This window comes from Equus caballus, chromosome 26 (genome assembly GCF_041296265.1).
Source record: "Equus caballus isolate H_3958 breed thoroughbred chromosome 26, TB-T2T, whole genome shotgun sequence".
NCBI classification, from domain to species: Eukaryota; Metazoa; Chordata; class Mammalia; order Perissodactyla; family Equidae; genus Equus; species Equus caballus.
In genome coordinates this window covers 47261381-47285246 of record NC_091709.1, presented here as the reverse complement: position 1 = coordinate 47285246, position 23866 = coordinate 47261381, and the positions used below count along the sequence as shown (strand labels likewise).

Below are 23866 nucleotides of genomic sequence, written 5' to 3'. Positions count from 1 at the left end.
ACTTGCAGTTTCCAGTTTCGCAAGACTGGTCTGAAAACGCAACGTTGTTTTAGAACAGTTTTCCTATGAAGAATGAGAGTCTACAATGCATGAAGGAGCCTTATAGAGGGGCTGATACAAATCATCTGAATTACTGCAAGTTCCACAAGAATGACGAGAGAATTATTCGTATACTTCTCAATCTCTTCCCCAACTTAAATGTTTAGTGGGGGGGGGGGGGGGGAGGGCCATGGAAAAAATAATGCAATTCTAAATTTAGGGTATTTGATCAAATTCTTGCAGTTTCTGCTTTTGCCTTTGTTTTACTCTGTCGCCGGTCTTAAGGACATCTTGCTTTTTAATGCTTAACTAAGGAAATAAAAGATGCCAGCACTGGAAGCTGAGATGTGAGTCGAGAGAACAACAGAGAGGCACTGTGGGAGGAGCCTGGACACCCAGGGGGCTGTGCCGAGCTCTGTGTCCCCCTGGGACAGTGCCCTTTGTCCTGGACACGCACAGCAGGCACAGTCTGCAGTCAGACAGGTCTGCAGACCACGATGCCCCCGCCACTCCCAGACAGAACTCCACAGGCACAACCCGTCTTTGTTATATGATCGTAAGACTGCTAAATCTGCAACTGGCTTCTTCCTTTCTTCAGGAAGCCACACCAAAAATTGTGGCTCATTTTGTTTCCTGCAGGGAGGACTGTCCTGTGCCACAGAACACCCCAAAGACGCGGTGCTGGGGAAAGACTGTTGTAGTCCCCTCAGTTGGTGGGTAATGAGGTGACGCGCAGAAGAGGCTCACTATCCACCGGGCTGGTCCCCTCGCTGGAGCATCTTCTCACCTGAGACGTGTCCTATCAGGTTGGGCATGTTATACCAAGGCAGCTAACTCTCAACACCTTTTAAGGCAACAATTCACCCCAAAGCCGAGAGTTTGTGATTTTTATAGTCACGGACAACTTTTGAATCTGGTGTTAAGAAAAAACATAGATTTATTTTAATGTCTTAAAACATCAAGTTGAATTAAAGACTGAAATTACCTGGAGTGTTGAACGGAAAGAATTTGCTCTCGTGTTTTTAGCAGGAAAATATTTTAACAACGGTTGTCACGGTCTTTCTTTCTACAGCATGAAGAGTAGTTTTAGTGCAAGAAAAGTCATTGATGAGGTGACAGCAAAGGATAAATCATTATAAAGCATCTCTCTCTAGAGGGAAAATCTTCTAACACTCAAAGCTACACACTTCTAACATTTCATAAATATCTAAAAACACAGAAATCATTTTAGATTGCTATACCTGTTTAGAGACATATTTTTTAAATCTACCTTTTTTAAGCTAGTCCCTATCTAGAATTCCATCAAACGCCACAAAGAGAAGAAAGAGAGGCACTTCCAAAGGGAAAGCAACTGGGGTCCACGAGATTAATTCACAGAGCAGTCGCCCCAGGAAACGCTCCCATATTGCATCCAAAGTCTGTACTTGACACTTTAGAATCAAAGCCAAAGGAATTACCTTTCCTCTCGGAGCGTTTCTTGCGTCTTCTTTTATATCGACGCCCCATGATGCTGAAGAAGGTCCCTGTGGTCAAAGTCCCAGTGACGAGCGACGCCATCCAGTCAAGCCGACGCGGCCCCAGCCAGCCCCGGCCCCACTCGGTGCCGCCCGTCGCTGGGGTGGAATCACTTCAGCCGTGCGGCAGCTGCGACAATGGCCAGCCCCCGCCTGCACGTGGGAGCCGCTCCTCCTCCACCCGGCTCATTCACCAAATCACCGAATCAGGGCGGTCACCCGGACCACAATGACTCCCCAGCACACCGCCCAGGAGCGACATGTGACAGTTAACCCTTCAATGCAGCCACGGACACGACACCACAGGGAGGGAGGAGAGAGGAGCCCGGGAAACAGGAATCTCCACAGCAAACACACAGTCCTGTCTAAGGAAAGCCTTCTCCGGTCTTTAGAGAGTTCTTAAGATAACGAAGTGAAAGTGTCATAAGAGAGTATGGTTTACAAGACGACCTGCAGAAAGTGATGGGCTCCCACGTGACCCAGCGCACGGGCTCACGAGCACCTGATGCAGGACTCCACAGGAGTGCCCACGAACAGTGGGGGCATCGGGAAGGAGCCCCAGACAGGGACCCGCACCCCACTTGCCCCACTCCTCCCGGGATCGCGCCTCCTCCTGCCTGGATTCCCGTGTGACGGTCCACACGTCGCTGCCTTCTTCACTGGGGTCCAGGGGAATGGCCTGCCCCCCAACTGCATGGCAAGCACCCAGGGGCGGGGCAGACACTAACCCTCCACATGTCTACTGAGCCTGGCGCACCCTGAGGCAGCTGGCCCGACCAGCACAGTGCGGTGACCAGCCCAGGACAGCAGGGCCCACACGTCACACACACACACTCACACGCACGCATGCACACGCTTCTCACGGTGCGCGGTCCTGTCACTGGGGATCCAGCATTGAGGGTCGGCACAGCACAGCCCACAGCCCTCAACATCCTCTTGTCCAGACGAACACCGTTCAGGCCCCAGGGAGACCCACATCTCAGCACTCTTGGAACAAGGCGGCTGCAGCCAAAGCCCCGGGGACTGCAGGCTGCCTGGGGAGGAGGGGATCTGGGCAGGAGGGAGGGGAGAAGCACTCAGTAACAGAGGAGACAAAGTAAACACCCTTCAACACGATGCAACTGTACTGGGTAACGAGTTCCTTTTCCAGTAATTCCCAGCATCCACTCTCCGATTTATTGCTCCAAAAGCACACAAACGCACGCGGGATTCACCATAACCACATGTGGCCCCAGAGGAATGCTGTGCCATGTTAAGCAACTCTGATTACTCCCAACTTGGTGTGTTCGTGGCCGACAGGCTCCGCACAGAGCAGAGCCGCGCTCTATGCCGCAACCAGACGGACGTCGGACCCCAGGATTACCAGGAGTTTTATTTTTTATAAAATTATTAATATGAGTTAACTACACATTCAAAGCGTTAAATTAAAAATTCAGCTTTCTTTAAGTAATTTTGATTTAAACACTGGATATTAACGGTAACATATTTCGTAGCTCACTGTTAATAATTTTGAAAAAACATTTTCTGAAAACATAAAAAAATTATTAAAACAAAGCAAAAAATTTGCTTTGTTTACTTAAATTCCCATTTTTGACTGAAACACATTCAACTTTTGTACACTTTAAGTTCAATTACATATTTTATTTTTTTGTTATTGTTGAGGAAGATTCTCTCTGCGTGTACATCCATGCCCATCTTCCTCTACTTCGTGTGTGGGCTGTCGCCACAGCATGGCTGACGAGCCATGTTGGTCCACGCCTGGGATCCAAACCTGCAAACCCAGGGCCAAAGGGGAGCGTGGGAACTTAACCACTACGCCGCAAGGCCAGCCCCCACATATTTTATTTTTAATCCTTTGGATCAAGGGCCAGAGAGTAAGTATTTCAGACTTTGTGGTCATATATCTCTGTTGCTTACAAACTCAAGAAGGCTGTCAGCCGTGGGGCTGGGGCCAGGAAGCAGCTTCCCCAGAGGCCGTCCTCCTTGACTGGGGCGCATTCCTCCAGCAACCAGAGAACTCCTTCTTTCTTGCAGACGTCTAGCTTATGGCCTGGGCTCGGGGTGCGGTGGGGGGACTATTTCTGACAGTGGCCCTCCACGGTGCCAGGTAGACCTGCAGCGAGTGCCCTCAGGGCTGCGCTGGGGGGCTGCGCACACCTCCCTGTAAAGCCTCTGGGCGGGTCTGCAATGTGGGGAGGAACCCTGGGTCCACCCCCAGGGAGAAGCAAGGCGCAGGGCAGAGGAGCTGCTGGACTAGCTCCCAGGAGACCCAGGAGGAGCCGGGAACAGGACTAAGACAGGATGGCCTGAAGAGGCGGGAGGGAGCAAGCCAGGCCCTGGGACACAGGTCAGGCACCGTCCATGTCCACAGCCCGGGCAGTCCTCGTGCTGAGCGAGGGGGACCAATGCTGCAGGGGGGAGGGGCTCCCACAGCTCTGGCCGTGGGGCTGGAGTCACCCTCTTCTGCTGTTGCTGGGCTGCCACTGTGCCCCAGAGGCCTGGCCTGAGAGCTACAAGATGCCCTATTTTGTATAGAAGCATTTGGACAACACCGAATAACCCCTTCTTCTCTCTCCGGTCTGACTAGCACACTTTACAGCTTCACGTCACAAGTCACCTTGGACAAAATCCTTGTCAACAGCATCTGTGCTAGCATCCCCTGCCGGCTGCTGTGGGGACCCGGGAGTCTGGAATCTCTGTCAAGTTCCGATGCACAGTATATCCCCAACAGAGGAAATCAAAAGCAACCCACAGGAATTAGAACCGAGAAACCACAGAGGAGACTATTCAAAAGGAGAATATAAACTTCGATTATTATTCTGCAATTATTTCCAATAAGAAACAAGAAAATCTCTGTGGGCCTGTTTTATGACACAAAGTCACTTATTGTATTCCAAAACTGTGCTTGGGGGTTTCCATGGGTTTCTTTATTAATTATTCCCTTGCCGTGCATCAAACCAAGTTAGGGACCTCACCGGGAAGACGCCCACACCCTGTGATGAACCAGGCGGGAGAGACGGGACGGGCTGAAACTCCAACACCGGAGCGTGTGACGCGATCCAGGAGAGGAGAACCGGGCAAACGTTGCAGTCTCCAGCCCCACCGAGGAGACGCCGGCACAGGCTGGCACACACAGCCACTAGGACTGGCCCCAGGGGTCTCCTAATGGGGACCGAAGCAAGGAGGAAACAATCTGAGACGCGGAAGCAGAACGCCCAGATCCCTCATGGAGAAAGAGCTTAATGCCACCAGAGTCTCGAGCAGTCCAGGTCAAACCAAACAGATGTTTTTAAAAAGGTAGATGGTAAAAAGCTGTCTGGATTCTGGATTCTTTGCAATGAAATTATTCTGGAGAAATAATGCTTAAAGAAGTCAGGTAAACACAAGGAACGTCTCCCCAGCTGCTGGAGACACGTTTTTGAAAAATAAATGTCTACAGTCTCTCTCTGCATCAGGGTCTTCATTTGGGTTTGGAGGGAAGCTGAGCACAGTGGTGGGCTCCAGTCTCTAGTCTGCCCCCCATGTGGGAAGAGGCGGCAAAGACGCCAGCCGTTACGGGGGTGGGCTGTGCTCTCTGAGCCCGTGGCCCCACAGGTACAACCCTGGGTGGGGCCACCACAAGCTGAGACCAAGTTGCCCTGGTGGCTTCCTGTCACATTTCTTATCCTCTTTCTTAAAATGAGAAATTGTGATTTCTCCATCTCCATCATAACTCTAACCCAAAGGAGACAAAATATTTATATCGAGACATATCACAATTTATAAAAAATACATTCATAAAAAGAAAAACTTGCAAAATGTGCACAGACTCTCATATTTAAAATTCCTGCAGAATGAATCAGATAAACCTGAAAGCTGAGGGGCAGTGACGAGGCCTGTGTGCACTGATTCAAAGGCTCCCGGCTAGGGCCCTGTCAGAAGCACACCGCCCCAGTGCTCACAGCCTCCACGGTGCAATCAGCAAACACCCAGCCGATGGCAGCTTCTCCGGAATCTACGAATGAGGCACCGCGAGAAGGGGAAATACACAGAAAACACAAGCCAGGAGACACGCGGTCACCAGAAACTGATGGAGGATTCCAGCTGATCTCGTGAAAGACAGAAGGTGAGGCTGTCAGAGACCCTCTGCTGGGTCATCCTGACGTCTGTGTGTCTGTCCTGGGTTATGTGGGCCATGCTGTCAATGGAGGCAGCTGTTCTAACTGCGCTTTCTGGATCCCGTATTTGTCTATTTGGTGTCCACTCATCACAGGGCAAATTATATTCACCTTATTTTCTTTTGCTGGATAGTCTGGCACTTGGGGTGGGGGTCTCACAGCCCCAGGGAGAGATGGCCCCTCCCAGGGCTGATCGGGTCTCAGAGACGGCCGAGGGCTGGGCCAGGAAGGCATCCTTATGCAAACCGCCCCTCCTCCTCCAACTCTCATGAGCCAGTGTTGCTCCCCTACCCTGAATCAACCCAGGGCCAGGCACCAAGCACAGAGAGACCACCCCTACTGCCCAAAGCCCACCAGAATTAGTAAAAGTGGCCAATTCTAAGCTGTTTACCCTGCCTGGCCTTGCCCCCTGTGGAAACCCCAAGACAGGCTCTGGCCTGGGCCTTCCCCTCACTCCTTTCCGCCTCTTCCCCAAACCTGGTACTCCCAAGTGGTGTGGCGTGGCATGGCATGGTGTGGCGTGTCTCTCCCCTAGGGAAACCTAAGTAATCAAGCCTTCTTCAACGGCACTGGCCTCTCCGTGCCATCCCGCAGGCACCAAGGAGGCAGTAGGAGAGCTCCCGAGACCTGCCTGGTCTGACAACACCACAGCCACTTAGGCTCCTTTTAACAAAGGGCAAATCACAGTCTCCAAACACAAGGATGAGATGGCGTCCTGACTGTCACCTTACACAATCCTGTTTGACACTTGCTCCACATTCATGCAAAAAGTTAGATAGAAACGGCAGTTCCATACATTTTACCTTCATTTCATAAAGTGATAATTTGGTTTTTTCCTCATCAAATGACACAACCCAGTGCACAGTGACCCCTCCCAACATCATAAATGTCGTATTTTTCGCTTTCTTGAAAGTCAGAGTGATTTGGAATCCACGGGCATGACAAGGCAAATGGCGCCCTAATTGTGGTGCATCTGGGTGCCGTGGACTGGAGAGGCGCGTCAGCCGTTTTTACTGCCTATTAATTCACTTCAGAGTCATTCCACACGAAGTCACCAGAGCCGAGGTGATGTCCTAACTCTGTATCTACCGTTTTCTCCTTTTTCTTCCTGTTTCTCCCTTCCACCTTTAGGATTACTTAAGAGAAACATAAAAATAGAATTCCGCATTCATGAGCGTCAAGAAATTCACAGCAGAATGGCAACGATTTGCTGCATCAGATACGGTTTCTATAACCATTAAATTGACAGTTTATAATGTAAAAAAATACTTCAAAGCTCTTTTTTTCCACTTTAAAAGTACATCGATTCCTAACTTCAGCTGCCACATCTCTGCAAGTTAATAACCATTGAATTCTAGGAGAATGTCATAAATAGCCATACACCATTTAGCACCTGACACTCCTGGTATCTAATTGAGTTTATTTTTATCTGTGTCCTAGAGTAAAAACTCCAAAATTTAATGTTCCTAGAATATTAATTTAGTTAAAACTCTACTTCTACTCTTAGAAGGAAAAAAAAAAGAGTTGATTCCATTAAAATTTTAAACTCCCTACATGAGTCACTCATTAATTATTCACGTATAATCAACACATGGGAAATTATAACATTACCTAACAATATTAAAGCATCTCAGAAATATCTGTTAATAAGAAAAATAGCAAATATTCATTCATTGACCCAAGAAATAGTGAGCGGCTCCCATGTGCTGGGACTGCCCCAAGAGCTGGGGACACGTTGTGAATGAAAGGACAGTGACAACTGCCTCTGTGGGGCCGACGTTCTGAGGAGGACAAGACGACTGTCAACAACTAAATGACCCAGCACGTCGGAAGACAGGGTGCTGCTCTGGGCAGACGACTGGGGCGGGAGGGCTGCGGCGGGTGCACCGGCTGCTCTGAGGAGACTGCCACCGAGCAAGGACTGGGGTGGTGAGGGAGCCACTGAGCACCTGGGGAAGTGTCACCAGAAAAGAGAAGGACAAACACCCATGGGCAGAGCCCGGCACAGCCCAGGAACAGCCAGGAGGCCGGACCGGCACAGGGGGCGGCCACGAGGTCCTGGAGGGTCAGCTGGTGGGGCCTCGTGGGCCAGAGCGTGGAGCTGCAGTCACTGTGCCCAGGAGTTTGCCTGGTCCCGGCCTGCGGCCGTGCGGAGAAGGCACGCGGGGAGCGCTGATGCAGGGACCGGCTGGGAGACGAGCGCAAACAGACAGACTGCTGGCTCGGAGCGTGTGACAGCGGTGGACGAGGTGATGAGAACGAGGCTCTGGGTGCATGTTAACCGCACAGGGGACAGGCTCTCCCAACGGCTTGGATGTGGTGTGGAAAAGCAAGGATGGCCCCGGCTTTTGGCCTGAGAGACAGGAAGACGGCAGCAGGTTGAGGAGTCGGGAGTTCGTCTGACGTCTGAAGGAGGAGAGGAGGTGAGCCCCAGGAGAAGATGTGTGTGGACCCGGGTGTGAGTCTGGAGAGCAGGGGGCAGGCCTGGGCTGGAGACTCCGGTGTGGGACTCACATGCACAGAGGCGGGAGTGGATGAGATTCCCAAGTAAGGAGCATAGACAGAGCGGGGAGACCAGGACTGAGCTGGCAAGGGCACTGCTGCGGGAGGTTACGAGACGGGAAGGACGGACAGGGAGCAGCCACTGAGGCAGAGTGCGCAGGATGAGTCTATCAAGGGACCATCACCTGCCAGTCACCACATATGTATTAGCTCACTTCCGCTTCACCAAACCTCAGTGAAGGAGACTCTGAACGAGCGCAGCAGGGGCAGCCTGGACGAGGCCAACGTTTCTTTTACAACCATCTGGGATGCCCTTCAAGTCTTTGTGGGTGGAACTGTGCAGTGTACAACCTGCACGGCTGTACAGTGTGGCCATGATGACAGCACAGTGGTCCCCCTGGTTGAAGATGCGCTCTACCATCTACTAGCCAGGGGGCCTTGGGCAAGATCTCACCCTGTTGGTTCCTCGAATTCCTCATCTGTACAACACGGATGACAGTGACGGCACACACCCTAGGCTCACTGGGAGGACCAAACGAGGGCAGGGCAGGATGTGGTGCCCACCTCAGCTTTAGCTGCTGTTGCCTCATCAGTGCCACCACTTTATAAAGAGGAGCCTGGCAGGTGGAGAGGCTGAGCGGCTTGTTCAAGCTCACACACAGGGTAGGCGGCAGAACACTGTTCAGAATCCAGGAGCCAAGCTCTTCCCTCCTCTACGACGTTGCCCAATCAAAGCAGGAACACGACTACTCAAGTCTTTTTTTAAATATGCTAAAATTCCTTACAATATTAAGTCAAAATAACACATACAGTCACGCGCCACGCAACGACGTTCGGTCAACAAAGACCGCGTATACGACAGTGGTGCCATGAGATTAGTCCCATACAGCCTAGGAGTGCAGTGGGCTGTACTGTCTAGGTTTGCATAAGTACACTCTGCGATGCTCACACAACGACCAAATGCCTGATGGCCATTGCTCTGAATGTTCCAACGCTGTCATTAAGCAACGCATGAATGCACGTGTTTCTTTAAATGGACACATTTCTATTTTCTTTATTAAAATGGTTTCAAATAGATTAGGATACGTAGTTTTCAGTCAGTCTACTTGCAACATTCCTCCACTCAATTAAGATCATGAATTCAATTAGATTTTTTTCGTTTTCTTTTAAGGTGACCTTACCAAAGAATTTTGGATTAACACTAAAATCTACATTTCTCAAATAGGTATAGCAGCCATTGGATTTGAAACCAAAAAAGGGGGAAATAAAGCACTGAGTGGAAGCCTCTATAATTAGCTCCAACAGGTTAAAGTGACCTAAAGCCAGGAAGCAGCCAGAGATAGTGGCATGTAGACAGCAAAGGGGGCCCATAGATGGCTCAGGCGACAGGCAGAGGGATCAGGTGGCCCATGGATGACTAAGGTGGCCTATGCATGGCTAAGGTGGTCCACGGATGGCAAAGGTGGCCCATGGATAACTGAGGTGGCCCACGGACGGCTGAGGTGGCCCACGGATGGCTGAGGTGGCCCATGGATGACTAAGGTGGCACAGGTTGGCTAAGGTGGCCCACAGATGATGAAGGTGGCCCAGGTTGGCTAAGGTGGCCCACAGATGATGAAGGTGGCCCAGGTTGGCTAAGGTGGCGCATGGGTGAATGATGGCCATAGGGGAACATCTCAAATCTGCAAGGACTCAAGCTACGTGGGCCTGACTCCTAGTTAGAAAGCTCTGATTCCTATTACAGATTGAGAGAAAGTTTGAAAGAAACACTGTTATCTCACACAAATTTGAAACCCAACTGGGTATACAATTGACAGCCACACTTCAAACAGGTATTTCTTTAAAGATTAGTTTTGGAAGCATCTTTTAAAAACAATGCTTTCTATTACTGATTATTAAAAACAAAATAGAACACCAACCTTTTGAAATATAAAGCAAAACTGGTTGATTCTTCAAAGAAAACGAAGTGACTTTGCTCATCCAGCATAGAAAACCTCCAGCCAAGTTAATCTATTAGTAAATGATTTCAGGGGTTTTTTAAATTGCATATTTGTAGATGAAAGAAATGACGTAAACATACATATGTGCAAGGAATGTACAGAAAGGACAAAAATGATCAGATCTGACTAAAAACTCAAAGGAGGCAAAATAGAAAACAAAAAAGCTAAAGAGATTAGAGGTGTGACAGGCTGGACCCACAGGGTGGAAAGTCGAGAGCACACAGTCCGTGGTCTAAAGACCAGAACACGCCAACAGGAATACACTCAAGGTTATGATGAAGAAAACGTCCCAGAAACAAAGATCGGAATCTGCCACCAAACAGACACTCGTGTGCACAGAAAAGGTGATGAAAAGCAATGAACGCCCAGATGTTTCTCAGCAGTATTACTGCAAATCGTGAATAAAGAATTCTCAGGGAGTCTAGACCAAAGCAGTCTAATCACTGAGACAGAGCCAGGCTGGGGGACGGCGAGGCAGGTTACTACCGAGTCCAGAGAGGAAAGTGTGACTCCCAACCCGGGCTCCCGCCAAGCTGTCGCTCAACCACAAAGGTGGGGGGGGGTCCTCGAAATCCTGAGTCCTGGTGTGGGGCAGCATCTCTAGAGACCGAGTGCACAGGCACCTGAGGATCCACCCCACCCCCAGACCTGTACCCCCACAAACTGCCGGCAGGTCTGTGGGGGGCAGGAGGGTACGATCACCCGAGGCTCCCAGGAGAGCTGGGTGCCATCCTGGGCCAACACTGAGAGGGAGGTCCCTCATTCGCTCCGGCCAGAGACACCTCTACTGGCTGGAGTCTCCCTCCACCCTAAAATTCTGGCATCCTGGGCCCGGCGGCGGAACGTGAGCCCCTGGACCACAGCATTGATCTGGGCAGCTGCCTGGCCAGACCCGACCCCCGTGAACCCTGTCCCCCCAACACGGAGGCTGAGAAGAGTGCAAACACAGGGGACGAACGAGGCAACGTGGCCAGAAAAGGAGAAGCAAGCGCAAGAGAAGAGAAAGCGGAGAGCTGAAACACTGTGTCACGTCTTCACTGTACACGGCAACTTTTCTCTAAAGATCACACACACACACACAAATCCCGGGTAATTCAGTCTTATTGAAATTGGCACTCTGTCACCACACATTTAGAACTTGACAGTACAGCCTGGCTGTTGCTCTGGGTTTTTTTCTGGTTTTCATTTTATCTTAATTACTACCTATTTGAAATAGCAAAGTAAAGTAAAATCATGTTACACGTGAACTATACAAGCAAAGTAATCATTTTTTAAAGACTGGAGCAGATGTACCTTGGAAACTGTACTTTGAATTCTGTTAACACAGGAAGCCCCCTCTTCGAACTCAATTTAGTACAGTTAAATATATAAATTATTTGATAAAATTAACTTACAAATCAGGTCACTCACTGAACCAAACCAGCCGTAAGTGTTCCACACGTCTGCCCCTGGGTCCTCTCAGAGTTAACACAAAGCCAGCGGACAGAAACTCTTCTGAAGGAGAGAGGTATCTGGGCTCAGGCGGGAAGACACCGAGAACTGTAACAAGGACGAGAAGACGAGCTTTTTCTCAGCAGCCGCCTGCTCCTCGTCTTGGAGCGTTCCTCCAGCGCCACCCACCGGCTGAAGTTGTCCACGCGGGGAACCCATGGCCGTTCCCAGCCAGGCCTGCCCCTCGTCGCTTGGTCTGGGGGTCCTGTGGGCCACAAACGACGTCAAGCACATCAACATCCGACAAGCCCTCTCTGGGGCCAGGATGAGCGGGACACCTGAGAGGGCAGGAGGGGAGCTCGGCGGTGAGGACACGTCTTGTCCTGACTGGGTGGCTGTGTGCTTGTGCGCACATTTGTCAGAACCCATCAAACTAACACACTCAAAACGGGTGATTTTTACGGTATGTAAATTATATCTCGATGAATCCAACTTAACAAAGACCACGGAAAAAAAGGAAATTGTACAAGAAAGTCATAGTCTTAACTTGAAACAAAGTAGAAAATACGTGGATTTCAAGAAGAATGAATGAATGGATTCCACAAAACAGGACGAACAAGCTGGAGGAGACTGGAGATGAAGCAAGCCCGTGGTTCCTCTCTCCACCAGAAAGTGAAGGACGCTGACCTGCCGGATCCACTGACACGGACTATGTCACCATTAGCCATCAGCCCCGCTCTAGAGGAGGACACCAGGCGGGGGAGGAGGAGAGGGGCAGGGTAAGTCCCCATCCACACCCGACACGGTGGGAGCTAGGACACGGTCCAGGGAGCAAGGAACAAGGAGCAGACAGGCACCCACAGCTGCTAAGATAACCAGTGGAGGGGCATGGCTGCCAACCCGGCTGCTGACCCAGCACCCCCTCCCCAAGCCCCTTGCCCTGCCCCCGTGACAGGGACGATGCAAGACTTAAACACTCGTTTTCTCAGCTGGCCACAGAACACAGTTCTGGCCAATGAAATATAAGTGAAAGTAGGCTGGAGGATTCTGGAATCCCCCTGATGAAAAGGACGGAAATGGGTGCACTGCTTTCCCCTTTCCAGTTGTTCCTGCCTTGATCGTAGATGTGAAGGCCGGAGCTGCGGCAGCCACAGACAACCACATCTGCAGAGACACTGAACCAGACTTCTGTCGTGGTTGTGGTCTTAACCAACTCTAGCAAAAGCCTACCTCTGCATTACTTATTATGAAATAAGTAAACAAATAAATACCTAGTTGTTTAAGACATCAGAGATTGTGTTTTCTGTTACTTTCAGCTAAAAGCACTCCTAACTGACACAGCAAGAGAAGCGTAAGTGAGCTGAATCCTCTATCTGAATGGAAAGTCAACAGATAACATACACATCTAAAATTTATAAATTAAAAACCGGACAGTGTATTCTGTAGAAACAGGAAGCACAGCAGGGACTGCCATCTGTGCCCAGCAGCCACTCCCGCTTCCCCGGTGAGGCAGCGCACCCACACGGCCAGCCACGGAGAACAACTTTCCCAGCCCCCTTGCAACGGGTCGTGGTCACGTGACTACAGTTATGTCCACTGGGGTGAAAGTGTCACGTGGCAGCTCTGGGGACCTTCTCAGGAGACAGCATGCACGCGCCCTTGTCACCCTTTCTCCAGCACACACCCCGCTGTGGGTGAGTTCACGGGAGCACAGCAGACCGAACACCAGCACAGAAAGGGTCTGGGGCCATGCAGCCTGTCCAATGTGCAGACGCTGCTGTGGGGGGGCAGCCCCTCCCCGGGCAAGGTCCCTTACGCTGCGTCTGTGTCACCTGTAGCCATCCTAACACTGTCCAATCCAGAAGCACAGATGTCTGCAACCCTTCAAAAGCGTGCCTGCTGCCTCTGAGGAGGGCGAGGGCTGTGGCCGACTGCTTCTCATCAGAAGCCCCTAAATTACCCGCTCTGACTTTGAAGGCACCACTTTGATAGAAAACGAAATGAACAGAGGTCTGGTCTCCTCTCCCCCCGCCCCACGCACACCCACCAAGGCCCTGCCTCGCCGCCCCAACAGGCGTAGCCCTTCTGGGCCCACGAGGCTGCCGGAGTCGCTTCCCACCCCTGCTCCACAGCCCCCGCCCGAGCCCCCCTCCCCAGCCCAGCTGGAAAACCCGCTCACCTGCCGAGACTCGGTTCCACCCCACCCTCCCCCGGGAAGCTCACCACCCTCCTGCAGGACAGGCCGCCTCCCTCCGCCCCCACTCTGTCACAGCACCAGCAGACGCCATGGCTGTCCCCTGCTTACACCACGACCTGAGCCCACGGGACCGTCCACACATCAAGGCTGCATCCTATCCCCAGTGCCCCTGGGGAAGTGGCACAGAGGCCCCATTCCACGGTGAAGGAAGAGGTCCCATCCCTCCCCTAGGGCAATGGGGCCCAGGGACCTCTCCCCGCTGCGGCCACTAAAGCATGAACGCAAGGGCGTGACGGGAAGACCACGTGGAACGCTCCAGCCCATGTCCAGAAGGCCGTGGGTCACACAACCAGGAGGCACACCAGCGGCCAGCAACAGTGCACAGCTGCCTGGGCACAGCAACGGGCCAACGAGGCGGTCGGGAGTCACCGTCTTCCAGATCCTCTGTCCCCACATCAGGGGCCGGGGTCTGTGCTGGGGGCTCAGGAGGCAGGTGAACTAGGGAGGCAGCGTCTTAGGGAGGGGAACCCAGACAATGATGCATCCACGGGAGGGCAGTCTGTGCTTCTAGAGTCCCTTCCATAGAGCCTTGGGGGTCAGGGGGAGACTTGAAAGAAGGAATACGGGGGGCACCTGCTCTCCCGCCTCCGCCCGTGGCCCCTCTGACCGGCTCTTGCACAGGGGCTCAGGCATTGGGCCATTATTCTATATTTCATCTCGAACAGAGCACGAAACAGCTGGAAGACGGTCACCAGCCAACCTCAGAAGAGGAGGGGCCCACAGTCCCCACCCAGCCCCGCGAGGCTCTGGGGTTTTACTCACTCAAGTCACGCTTCAGTGTGAACTGTGCACGTCTTTCTCTCTGGGAACTTAAAGCCACGACACTTTAGAACTGGGAATCCAACCACTTTTCAGAAATTTTTCAAACCTAAGGCTCTTTAAATCGAGTTACTCAGATCATTTTTCAATTTTCTGAATGGAAAACAATCCAAAACCGCTAACTCTCTGTTGTCCCACGTCCACCAGTGTCCCGGGCCCCCGTGGCCGCCAGCAGGCGGCTGCGTCTCCCGGTGCCCTCAGGCCTGCCACTGCCCGGCGACAGGGCCCCCAGGGGGTCTGGAAATGAGGAGGCAGACGAGGCAGGGCATCCTGGCGCCGTGGGAACCCCTCCTGGCGTCCGCTCAAACACCACCCCCTGGGGAGGCCCCCCCACCCGCCTCGGTCCCCTCCTCCGACACTGCTCTCTGCTCCACCAGCTGCCAGCCCCACAGCACAGGTCCGGGGGCCTCGGTCAGGGCCGGCCCAGGGCACTCAGCTGCTGCTGGATAGACAAAGTGCAGGTCCCAGGGGAGTACAGACCTTTCTTGAACGCCACTGTGGGTTCCATGAACTGTGGTCCCCAGCGTGACAGACCGCGACGCCCTGGAGCCCACTGTGCATGCGAGACTCCACATTGCCACCCCTAAATCTGGCATCTGCAGCTTCAACTGGGGGTCCCTGCGGCTCAGCCTGGCTGAGGCCCCCGAGCTGAGGGAAAGCGTTAGGGACCCGCACCTCCGAAAGAGAGGTACCCCATTTATGTGAAACTGCTCCACGGTCCTTAACCGTCACCCACCCAGGCCGACAGAAGGAGGCCAGAGCCAGGACTGTGGGGACACTGGTGCCCGTCTCCCCCGAGGAGCGCGTCCTCCTCCGTCCTCCCTTCCCCTCCTGTCCTTCACTCCTTCCACCCGGGGGTGGGCTGGTTTTACGCGCCCCCCACTCAGGGCTCCAGCCTGGACCCGGGGCAGCTACAGGAGGAACAGTGGCCGGAGGCTGTGCTGGTGACCTGTCACGGCCTGCAGACGCCCAGTCCCGACTCCACTCCCGCCCAGCTGCGCTGTGCTGCTGGCTCTAGAGTGAGGGGGCCTCGGGGAGCAGCTGTGCACGGTCAGGCTCTCAGGAGGGCGCTCGGCTCAGCCCAACCCCGATGTCACCATGGACCCCGCCGCAGCACGAGGGTGGCAGAGTCTGCATCCGGTCCCACCCGCAGCACCCTCCCGGGGGTGGGGATGTGCCCGAGGCCCTCAGCTCACATCCTCGCTCTGTCTCCCGGGCCTTCACCTGAGCTCCCAGCAGACTCACGTCCTGCTCAGCCTGCTCTTCTTTCTTCTGATCTGCCTAATAAACGGAAGTGTGGGAGCAGGCTCGGCAGTGCCAGAAGGTCTCTGCGGTCTCGGCCGACATCTTGAGACATCTCTGTGCTCTGGGTCTGAGCTAGCGCCTGTCTCCCAGCCTCCTTGCCTCACCAGGAGCCACATTCTCCGGGTTCTTCAGTTGGGCCTCTTCCCCTCAGTCACTGAGCTCTCGAGATCCCTGACGTTTCTTTGCCCATTCACGGTGGTCGTGCCCTCGGGACGCAGCCACACTGCCGGGCTCCCACTGAGCCGAGCCTAGGTACCAAGTGCCAGTAAAGCACAGAGGACAAGCCTCCCCACCTCTGGGCCCACACGCAGCGTGGCCGAGGCACTCAGGGCCTGCAGTTCTGTCCCCTGCATGGTGCTCCTGAGGCCTCCCAGGGCGGTGGAACGGCAGCCAGACGGCCCCGTGCAGCAGGCGCGCCCTTGGGGAGGTCGGCACACACTTCTGGGAAGGGCAGGAACATGGGGATTCGAGTCTCTGTTTTACACCTTCCTAAAAATGCAAAGCCATCCTTAGCTCCAGACCCCTGGCTTAGGCTCCACCCGGCACGTGCTGGGGAGGTCTCTGCCCCAGGTTTCTGGGTGCACAGCTGCCACCTCAGGGTCTGGGACTCAGCTCCTTGGCACAGTGCCTTGGTGTAGGCGGCCTTGAGGGCAAGGAGGCTGACTTATTCATCTTTGCGTCTCCAGGCCGGGCGCATGGGGTCCGGCTCCAGCAGGTTCTCAGATTTGCTGAATGAATGAGCACCGCTGACATGTTCAGGGGCCACTTACATTCCATATTTTGTGAAAAACATGTGCAAGGCTTTAGCCCCTAATTCCAGCACACTGTCTTGTCCTTATTGATTTGTAGGAATCTTCACATATTACAGATTCTGGAAACCAAGCCAGGCCTCTGTCTGTCAGGTCCATACCTCTGCCCAGTGGGCACCTCTGTCGGTACACACCTCTGCCAGGCACAGGTGTAGCAAATTCTTTTTGCAGTCTGTGTGGTGTTGGCACACCACACTCTAGTGTCCCTGCCTTGTATAACTTCCTCTCCTTGATGGTGGGTGGAACTGTGAATATAATGGATACACTGCCGTATAAGGCAAAGGTGAAAGGATTTTTTTTTTTTGTGAGGAAGATCGGCCCTGAGCTGACATCTGTTCCAGTCTTCCTCTGTTTTGTATGTGGGATGCCTAAACAGCACGGCTTGATGAGTGGTGTAGGTCTGCACCCAAGATCTAAACCTGCAAACCCAGGCCACCAAGGGAGAGTGTGCCAAACTTAACCATTACCCCACCGGGCCAGCCCCATGAAAGGATTTTTCCAGTTGAAATTAAGGTCCCTCATCAGTTGACTTTGAGTTAATCAAAAGGGAGATTATTCTGGGTGGGCCTGCCCTAATCAGGTTGGCCCTTAAAGGACGGGAGAAATCAGAGCAAGAAGGAGCAGGAGAGACATTCTCCTGTGGGCTCTGAAGAAGCAAGTTGCAATGCTGTGGGGAGGGCCACGTGGCAGGGAACATTGAGCGGTTCCTGGGGTTCAGGGCCTCAGCCCCACAATCACAAGGAACTGAATTCTGCCAACAGTAGTGAGCTGGGAGGGGGCCCCGTACCTCAGAGGACACTGCGGCCAGGTGAGGCCTGTGCCCTGATTCCTGACTCCTGGACACGTGAGAGCCTAAGTGTGTGGCGACTGTTACAGAGCGACAGAAAATGAATCCATGGGCACATTAACTACTGACACGTCAAGGGACAGAATCAGGGGCTCGCGCCTCTGAGCACAAGCTGACAGCCCGGACAGCTGTCCAAAGGCACCAGGGGAGGCAGTCAGGGTCGCCAGCCGGGTGCCCATAGGCTGTGCCTGTGCGCATCAGGGGCATCCACACCCAGCAGGCAGGAGTGGGCTGGGTGGGGAGGCGACTGGAGCACCACGCAGCACGGCTGTGTGGAGCGCTGCTGGCATTCTTCTAATGCCTTATTTCCCCGTGGGCACGGGACGCCCATCCCCTCCTTACCCACCTCCAGCCCTCACTGCAGCCGATGGAGAGAACCGGCCTGCGTGCCTCCTGGACGCACTGGACAAATGGCCGTGCCAACAGCCCTCCTCTGGAGCACCTACTTTGACAACGTCCCTCGCTCCCTGTGGGCCTCCCAGGAGTCGGAAGGCGGGCTCCGTCTGTGGGACCGCCAGGTGCCCCAGTCCTGCGCCTCACAGGGCAGGACACGCCCTTCCCGAGGGGCCATCGAGGTGAGCAAACCCAGAGACAGAGAACTTCGTCCCTGTGGGAGCCTCCTTCTGTTTGCTTCCTAGCTCCAGAAAACAGGAGCAAACGAGGGCAGTTTACGCTCTGGAACAGCAGAGTCTGCTGGGAGAGCCCCCGGTTCCCATACAGCTTCAGACAGACACACGTTCTCGACCTCGGCGGCTGCTGGAGAGCTGTGACCTCAGTAAACAGACACTGACACGTCAACGCCTCTTGTGGAACCAATGCTGACGAGTCGGGCCAGAGGACGCAGGATGCCTTCCTGGAGACAGTGACTAATGCCGGAACACACCGAGAGTCACTTTCCCGCCTCAGTCAGATGTCACCATGTTTCAGCGACCTTCGGGAACACTTACACGCTGAAGCATCACCTGTGCTCAACTGGTTATTTTGGCCAATAAACCACTTCAGAGGAACTTCCCAGTTTTTGCCACAACATATAAGTCTTCAGAACTCAGCGTCATTGCAGCAGTGCACTTCACTCCGAAGGCCTTTGTCCATATTACAGTAGCCTGGGTCACTGTCGCTCAGCGAGCGGGCCCTGCAAGAGGCTGCGTGGCTCACTCTCCAGGGCCTCCCGCTGTCTCAGCCTTGAGCTGCAGCGACAGCCCAGGATGCCCGGGTAGGGTGCCTGTGTGAACCTCAATCACGCCCCCTCCCCTCCCACCCTACTCCCAGCTCCGCCCGCTGCCACTGTCCCCTCTCGGCCGGCCGAGGCTTCTAGAGAACCCAACCCCCGACCCGCCCAGCAGGTGGCCACACGGGCTGGCAGTGGTACCAGTATTGGCCACGTGTGGAAGCGGTCTCTCACTGCAGTACCGGGGTGCTCCCGGCACTCTGTGGGCAGAGGGCACAGCATGGGACAGGCAGGATCGTCCCAGGAACAAAGAACCATCCTGTACTGAAGGCAACCAGCGGCTTCCCCTCCTGACTCTGTTTCTGCACAAGGACGAGGTGTCTTAACACGCACGCCACTGCCTGAACCGTAGCCACAGGCGAAGACAGGACAGTCGGGACCGTGTCCTCCAGAGCCCATGCAGGAGCCGCCACCGTCTCAGGGAATGAGGCCGCCCAGCCCCGCAGATGTGGTTTGGGGGTACCAAGTCAGCACCCGCGTCTGCCCGCGATCACAGGTGACATCACAGCGGCTTTTCTGCAGGCGGTGGCGCCCGAGAATTTACATATTGAGATAAAATTATTTTATTACACGTTCTTAATCTCTCTTTTATTACATTGGGCATTACATCTCCTTTTAAAATTATACGGTTATAATTACATAAAGTAGTATCTTCTATGAATTTCATTTCAGAATAAAAAGGAGGAGTGAATAAATATTTGTTGTAAGAGGATGTTTGGGGTGTGGTGGCAGTGAGAAACACGGAGAAGAGCCGTGACGTTCAAACAAGAGTCAAGGCTTCCTCGGGGCCCCTCTCAGTGGCTGAGCACGTGGGGACCACAGCGGAGCTCCACGGCCTGCCCCCCGAGGTGCCTGCTCCCAGGAGACCTTCTCGTGTGTTCAGACTGAAGAAACAACTCCAGTCTTTTTAAGGAACAATCCAGGCAAAGGCAGCTGCTGTGCCTGCCACTAAATATAAAGTCCCCACCTAAGGCGCCCGGCCGGGGCCGCGGGCTCCCAGAGGGAGAGCAGAGCGCGGCCGCCCTGACGACAAGGCGCGCTGCAACCAAGAAAGACGCTGCTCAGCCAAGAACTCTCAGCTTTATTTATTTTTCTTCTTCAAACCACCCTGAAAAAGGAAAAGAATAATACATCGGACTATTTGTTGCCAAAATTAGCTCTTTTATGAAAGGAAAGAGATACAAATTGTCTACAATGCAGCTACATCAGCCCGGGATCCCGGGGGATGATCACGCCGCTGTGAGATCCCGCGCCCAGCCCTTTGCTCCGCTTTCTCAGCACATGCTTTAGAGATGTCCTTCGGCCTGACCATTTTTTCTGTTTCTTTAAGGACCATTTATTTGTGCAAAAGATTATAAATAACTCATTTCTCCAGGGCATGCATACATCGTATAAAAATACTTGCTGCTTCACACAAACAGCGCGCTTCATGACGAGTGTCCTTCCGGGGCCTGTGCACGCAGGTGGTGGCGGGCTGCGCTTCAGCTGGCAGCACCGAGGCACGAGGTCTCCTTTGCACTCGCCCGGGCTCTGGGGCTCTCACTCTCTCTCAGTGAGGTCTGGTGACAGGAACACTGATTTCCTAGCACTAATCGAGCTGAACGAAGAGCTGTGGCTAAAACACAGCTCTACCCCACTGGCACAGCCACGCAAGTGTCACCTGATGGAGCCCTTCCCACATCGTCACTCCCGGTGCCAAAAGAGAAAAAACACCCATCAGTGAAAGGACAAGCGGCACCCCTTTACAAGTCTCCCTGGGAACCAGTGACCTTTTGTCCCCGACATTTACAGACACAGCAACAACGAGCGGGGCCTCACCAGACACCAACTCAAAACCCGGTGGTCAACGTGGGCGCGTCTCTACTGCCCAGACAGTGATCCCCCGCCCCCAGACCCCTCCTCCGTCTCTGCCCAGGCCAGGGGTGCCCAGCCATGATGACTGCCTGCTCACCAGCATCCACTGAATGAATGAACGAACGAACAGGGGACACGCCAGCGCCCTCTTGGCGCCCAGCAGCCTCTGACGGTCACCTCCTTAGACTGCTTCCCCAGGAAAAAAACTTCCCCGAAGGTTTAAAATTCGGCCTCCTTGAGCTAGTCCCTCCGCAGGCCATAAGTTAACCTCACGGCACATTAACTTTACCGAGATTCTAATATCTGTCTCGACTTCTCTCAAAAGCAGATGCTGAACCATGTAACGGTCACCAAAAATGAGGACTAAAGAAATTTCTTTTAATCAGCTCAAAGAAGATAATCTAGGCTAAGAGGCTTCACAGCAAGTCCAGCCAAGCCGCCTGGCCCACGCACTGACGCTCCACAGCGACCAAGGCCAGAGGCCGCGCTCCGCACTCGAGCCGCTGGGGGGCAGCAGAGCGCCGACCGCGAGGGGCTGCGGGGACAGAGGCGAGCTGAGGCTGGCGGAACAGAAAGGAATCCAGAGGAACACAGACTGTGCTGAAAGTCACTCAACACAGCACGTTTTAAAAGGCTTAATCAATTAGTTTACATCATGCAAAAGTCATCTTTCATCAGTCAAACGTCGGCAGGTTTCCCCAGGTTTTTCCTCTTACCCTGAAATCTGCTTGCTCTGACGTCAGGGCGAGGCCTCGGTCAGGGCGAGGAGAAGCGGGGCGACCATAGCACGGGCGCTCCCTCTGTGCGTCCTCTTCAGTCGCGTCGCAAGCTCTCCCTGCCCAGCTCGAAAGGCTTCACTCTGTAATAAAAAGATTCAATTACTTTACATTAATTTGACTCAGCATTAGATGCTCTTTCACCAACTCAGATGTGAACTCTAATAAATACTCAACTAAAAATTCTCTTCCTAAATACGAGTTTAAATTTTTAACACATTCTTATGATTTTTTAAAGTGGATACCTGATCATCGACCACACCTTCACCGCACCGGCCACGCCAGGCAGACGCACACAGACCGTCCACAGTGGCTCTCCACCCGCTGACACACCAGCACGGACAAGCACCAGCCCACGCGCTAAGGGACGAGGCCTTGGGCACAGCCCTGCGTGCACTTCCCTTCTGTAAAGTAAAACGCCGCGTGCACCGTGTACCCAAGCATAGGCGTGAGTACAACAGACAGAAGAAGGCACAGACAGGCATCTCACTGCCCCTTTCCGCCCAGGCTTAGAAGCTACAGGCCGTCCACATGCCTGGAGGCAGAAGACTGTGGAACAACATCTCCTTATTGCTTGCTCTCTGCCCGAAAATGTTTTCAACTAGCAAGTCATTAAAGAGAGTATTTCAACATGCTAATAGACTTACAAAAGCTAAATATGTAGTGTTAATATTTTCTTTCTGAAAAACAAACCGATGTCCAACTGAAGGGAAAGTCCGCAGTGGGGCTTCTCCAGGGCAGAGCTCCCAGCTAACGCCTATGGGAAGGATTCAGCAGGGCCCTGAGCTGGCACCCGGCAGACTGAGGCGGGAGTGCAGACAAGGTGCGTCTGAGGGTGCAGCAGCCCCTAACTCTGCAGACTCAATCCAGTCACCAGGGACTTTCCCTGGGGTCACCCGGGGCCACCAGGCACAGCTGCAATGCCCCAGGGGTGAGAACCGACTGGTTTCTGAGCCCCTTCCACATCTCTCTGCTGTGACCTGCTTAGATTCATCTGTAGCACGTGTTGGCAGATCTGCTCAGACAGGTCTGAGACACAGCTCCCGTGTCCTGTGCCACTGTCACCAGGTCTATTCGGCAATTACTGCAACACCTATTAGCCTGGGATTACAGGTCACACAGCTGTCCTGTCCAGCACAGAGGATTCTGGACCAAGTACCCAGAACCATGCACACATCACTGCCCCCCCCCATCACGCCATGGGTCCCATCTCCCTCCACCCCCAGGTGAAGAGGGTACAGGAAGTGGCGCCATGTGGCCCCCATTCCTCAGCGGACCTGCACCTAATCAATAACCCAGTATAGGCAGCAGTGTGAGTGTGTCACAGCAAGCCCCTCTAAGCAAGAACAGGACGCGGACCCTGCTGCAACCCGAGGAGAAGAGGAAGGACCACGTGTGAACCAGGAAGAGGTGAAACGCCAGTCTGCAAGCTGCACAAACCCAGAGGCCACGGACTCCGCAGACAAAGGGAAACCCAGCAGGAAGAATGCGGCCACGGCTCTCAGAACTGGGTTCCAGGGCCCACACTGCAACCCCCGACTCTGGAGCGGGGCGGAAGGCTGAGCTCCCGGGCGTCTGCTAGAGGGAGTGTGCCCAGGACAACCCAGCAGCTGCCATGGGGGAACCGGACTCACGCGGATGGCTTTTGAAAACTGCAAAGTTTGAACATAAAATCCTGGGCAGGGGGCCAGCCTGGTGGCACAGCGGTTAAGTGCGCACATTCTGCTTCGGCAGCCCGCGGTTTGCCAGTTCGGATCCCGGGTGCGGACATGGCACCGCTGGCAAGCCATGCTGTAGTAGGCGTCCCACATATAAAGTAGAGGAAGATGGACACGGATGTTAGCTCAGGGCCAGTCTTCCTCAGCAAAAAGAGGAGGATTGGCAGCAGCTGTTAGCTGAGGGCTAACCTTCCTCAAAAAAAAAATCCTGGACAGGGTGGTCAAAGCTGCCATATTCCCTGGGGAACTGGGAGCGGCAGCACGTGCAGACCTTAAGAAAGAGGCCCCGGCTGCCCCCTGGATCTGCAGCTTCGCAGCCGAGTGCTTGCAGGAGGGAGGCAGCCCCTCCAGGCCCCTGGTCCGAGGAAGCAGAGAGTAAGCACCACAAACAGCGCGGCACGGATAAAAGGGAGCAACAGACGCAGAGCGCTTGGTCACTGACGACAACCACAGACAGCGCGAGAGAAGGTGGGCCCGGCGGAGGGGGCGTCTGTCCAGGAGGCGGGAGAGGAGCGGCTGGCAGAGAGCAAGTGACAAAGCAAGCGAGCAACACAGCGAGCCAGGCGCACCGCAGGGACACCTGAGACGCCCTGCCTCCCCAGGGCACCGC

General features: G+C 53.8%; 1 protein-coding gene across 9 annotated transcripts in view; it reads right to left on the bottom strand.

Moving 5' to 3' along the window:
• Positions 1-23866, bottom strand: part of ADARB1 (adenosine deaminase RNA specific B1) — a 137177-nt gene that overhangs the window by 61865 nt on the left and 51446 nt on the right. For 6 of the 9 annotated variants that reach the window (XM_023630298.2, XM_070252464.1, XM_023630299.2 and 3 more), the window contains exon 2: positions 21479-21621. Coding sequence is in view for 2 of the 9 variants with exons in the window: in XM_001489891.6 (XP_001489941.4) it covers positions 1497-1596 (100 nt within the window). In the remaining 7 variants the exon portion in view is untranslated. Of the gene's footprint in view, positions 1-1496; positions 2558-21478; positions 21622-21783; positions 22170-23866 lie in introns of those variants that run through there. The other 3 variants (XM_070252463.1, XM_001489891.6, XM_005606186.4) reach the window with 3 other exon arrangements.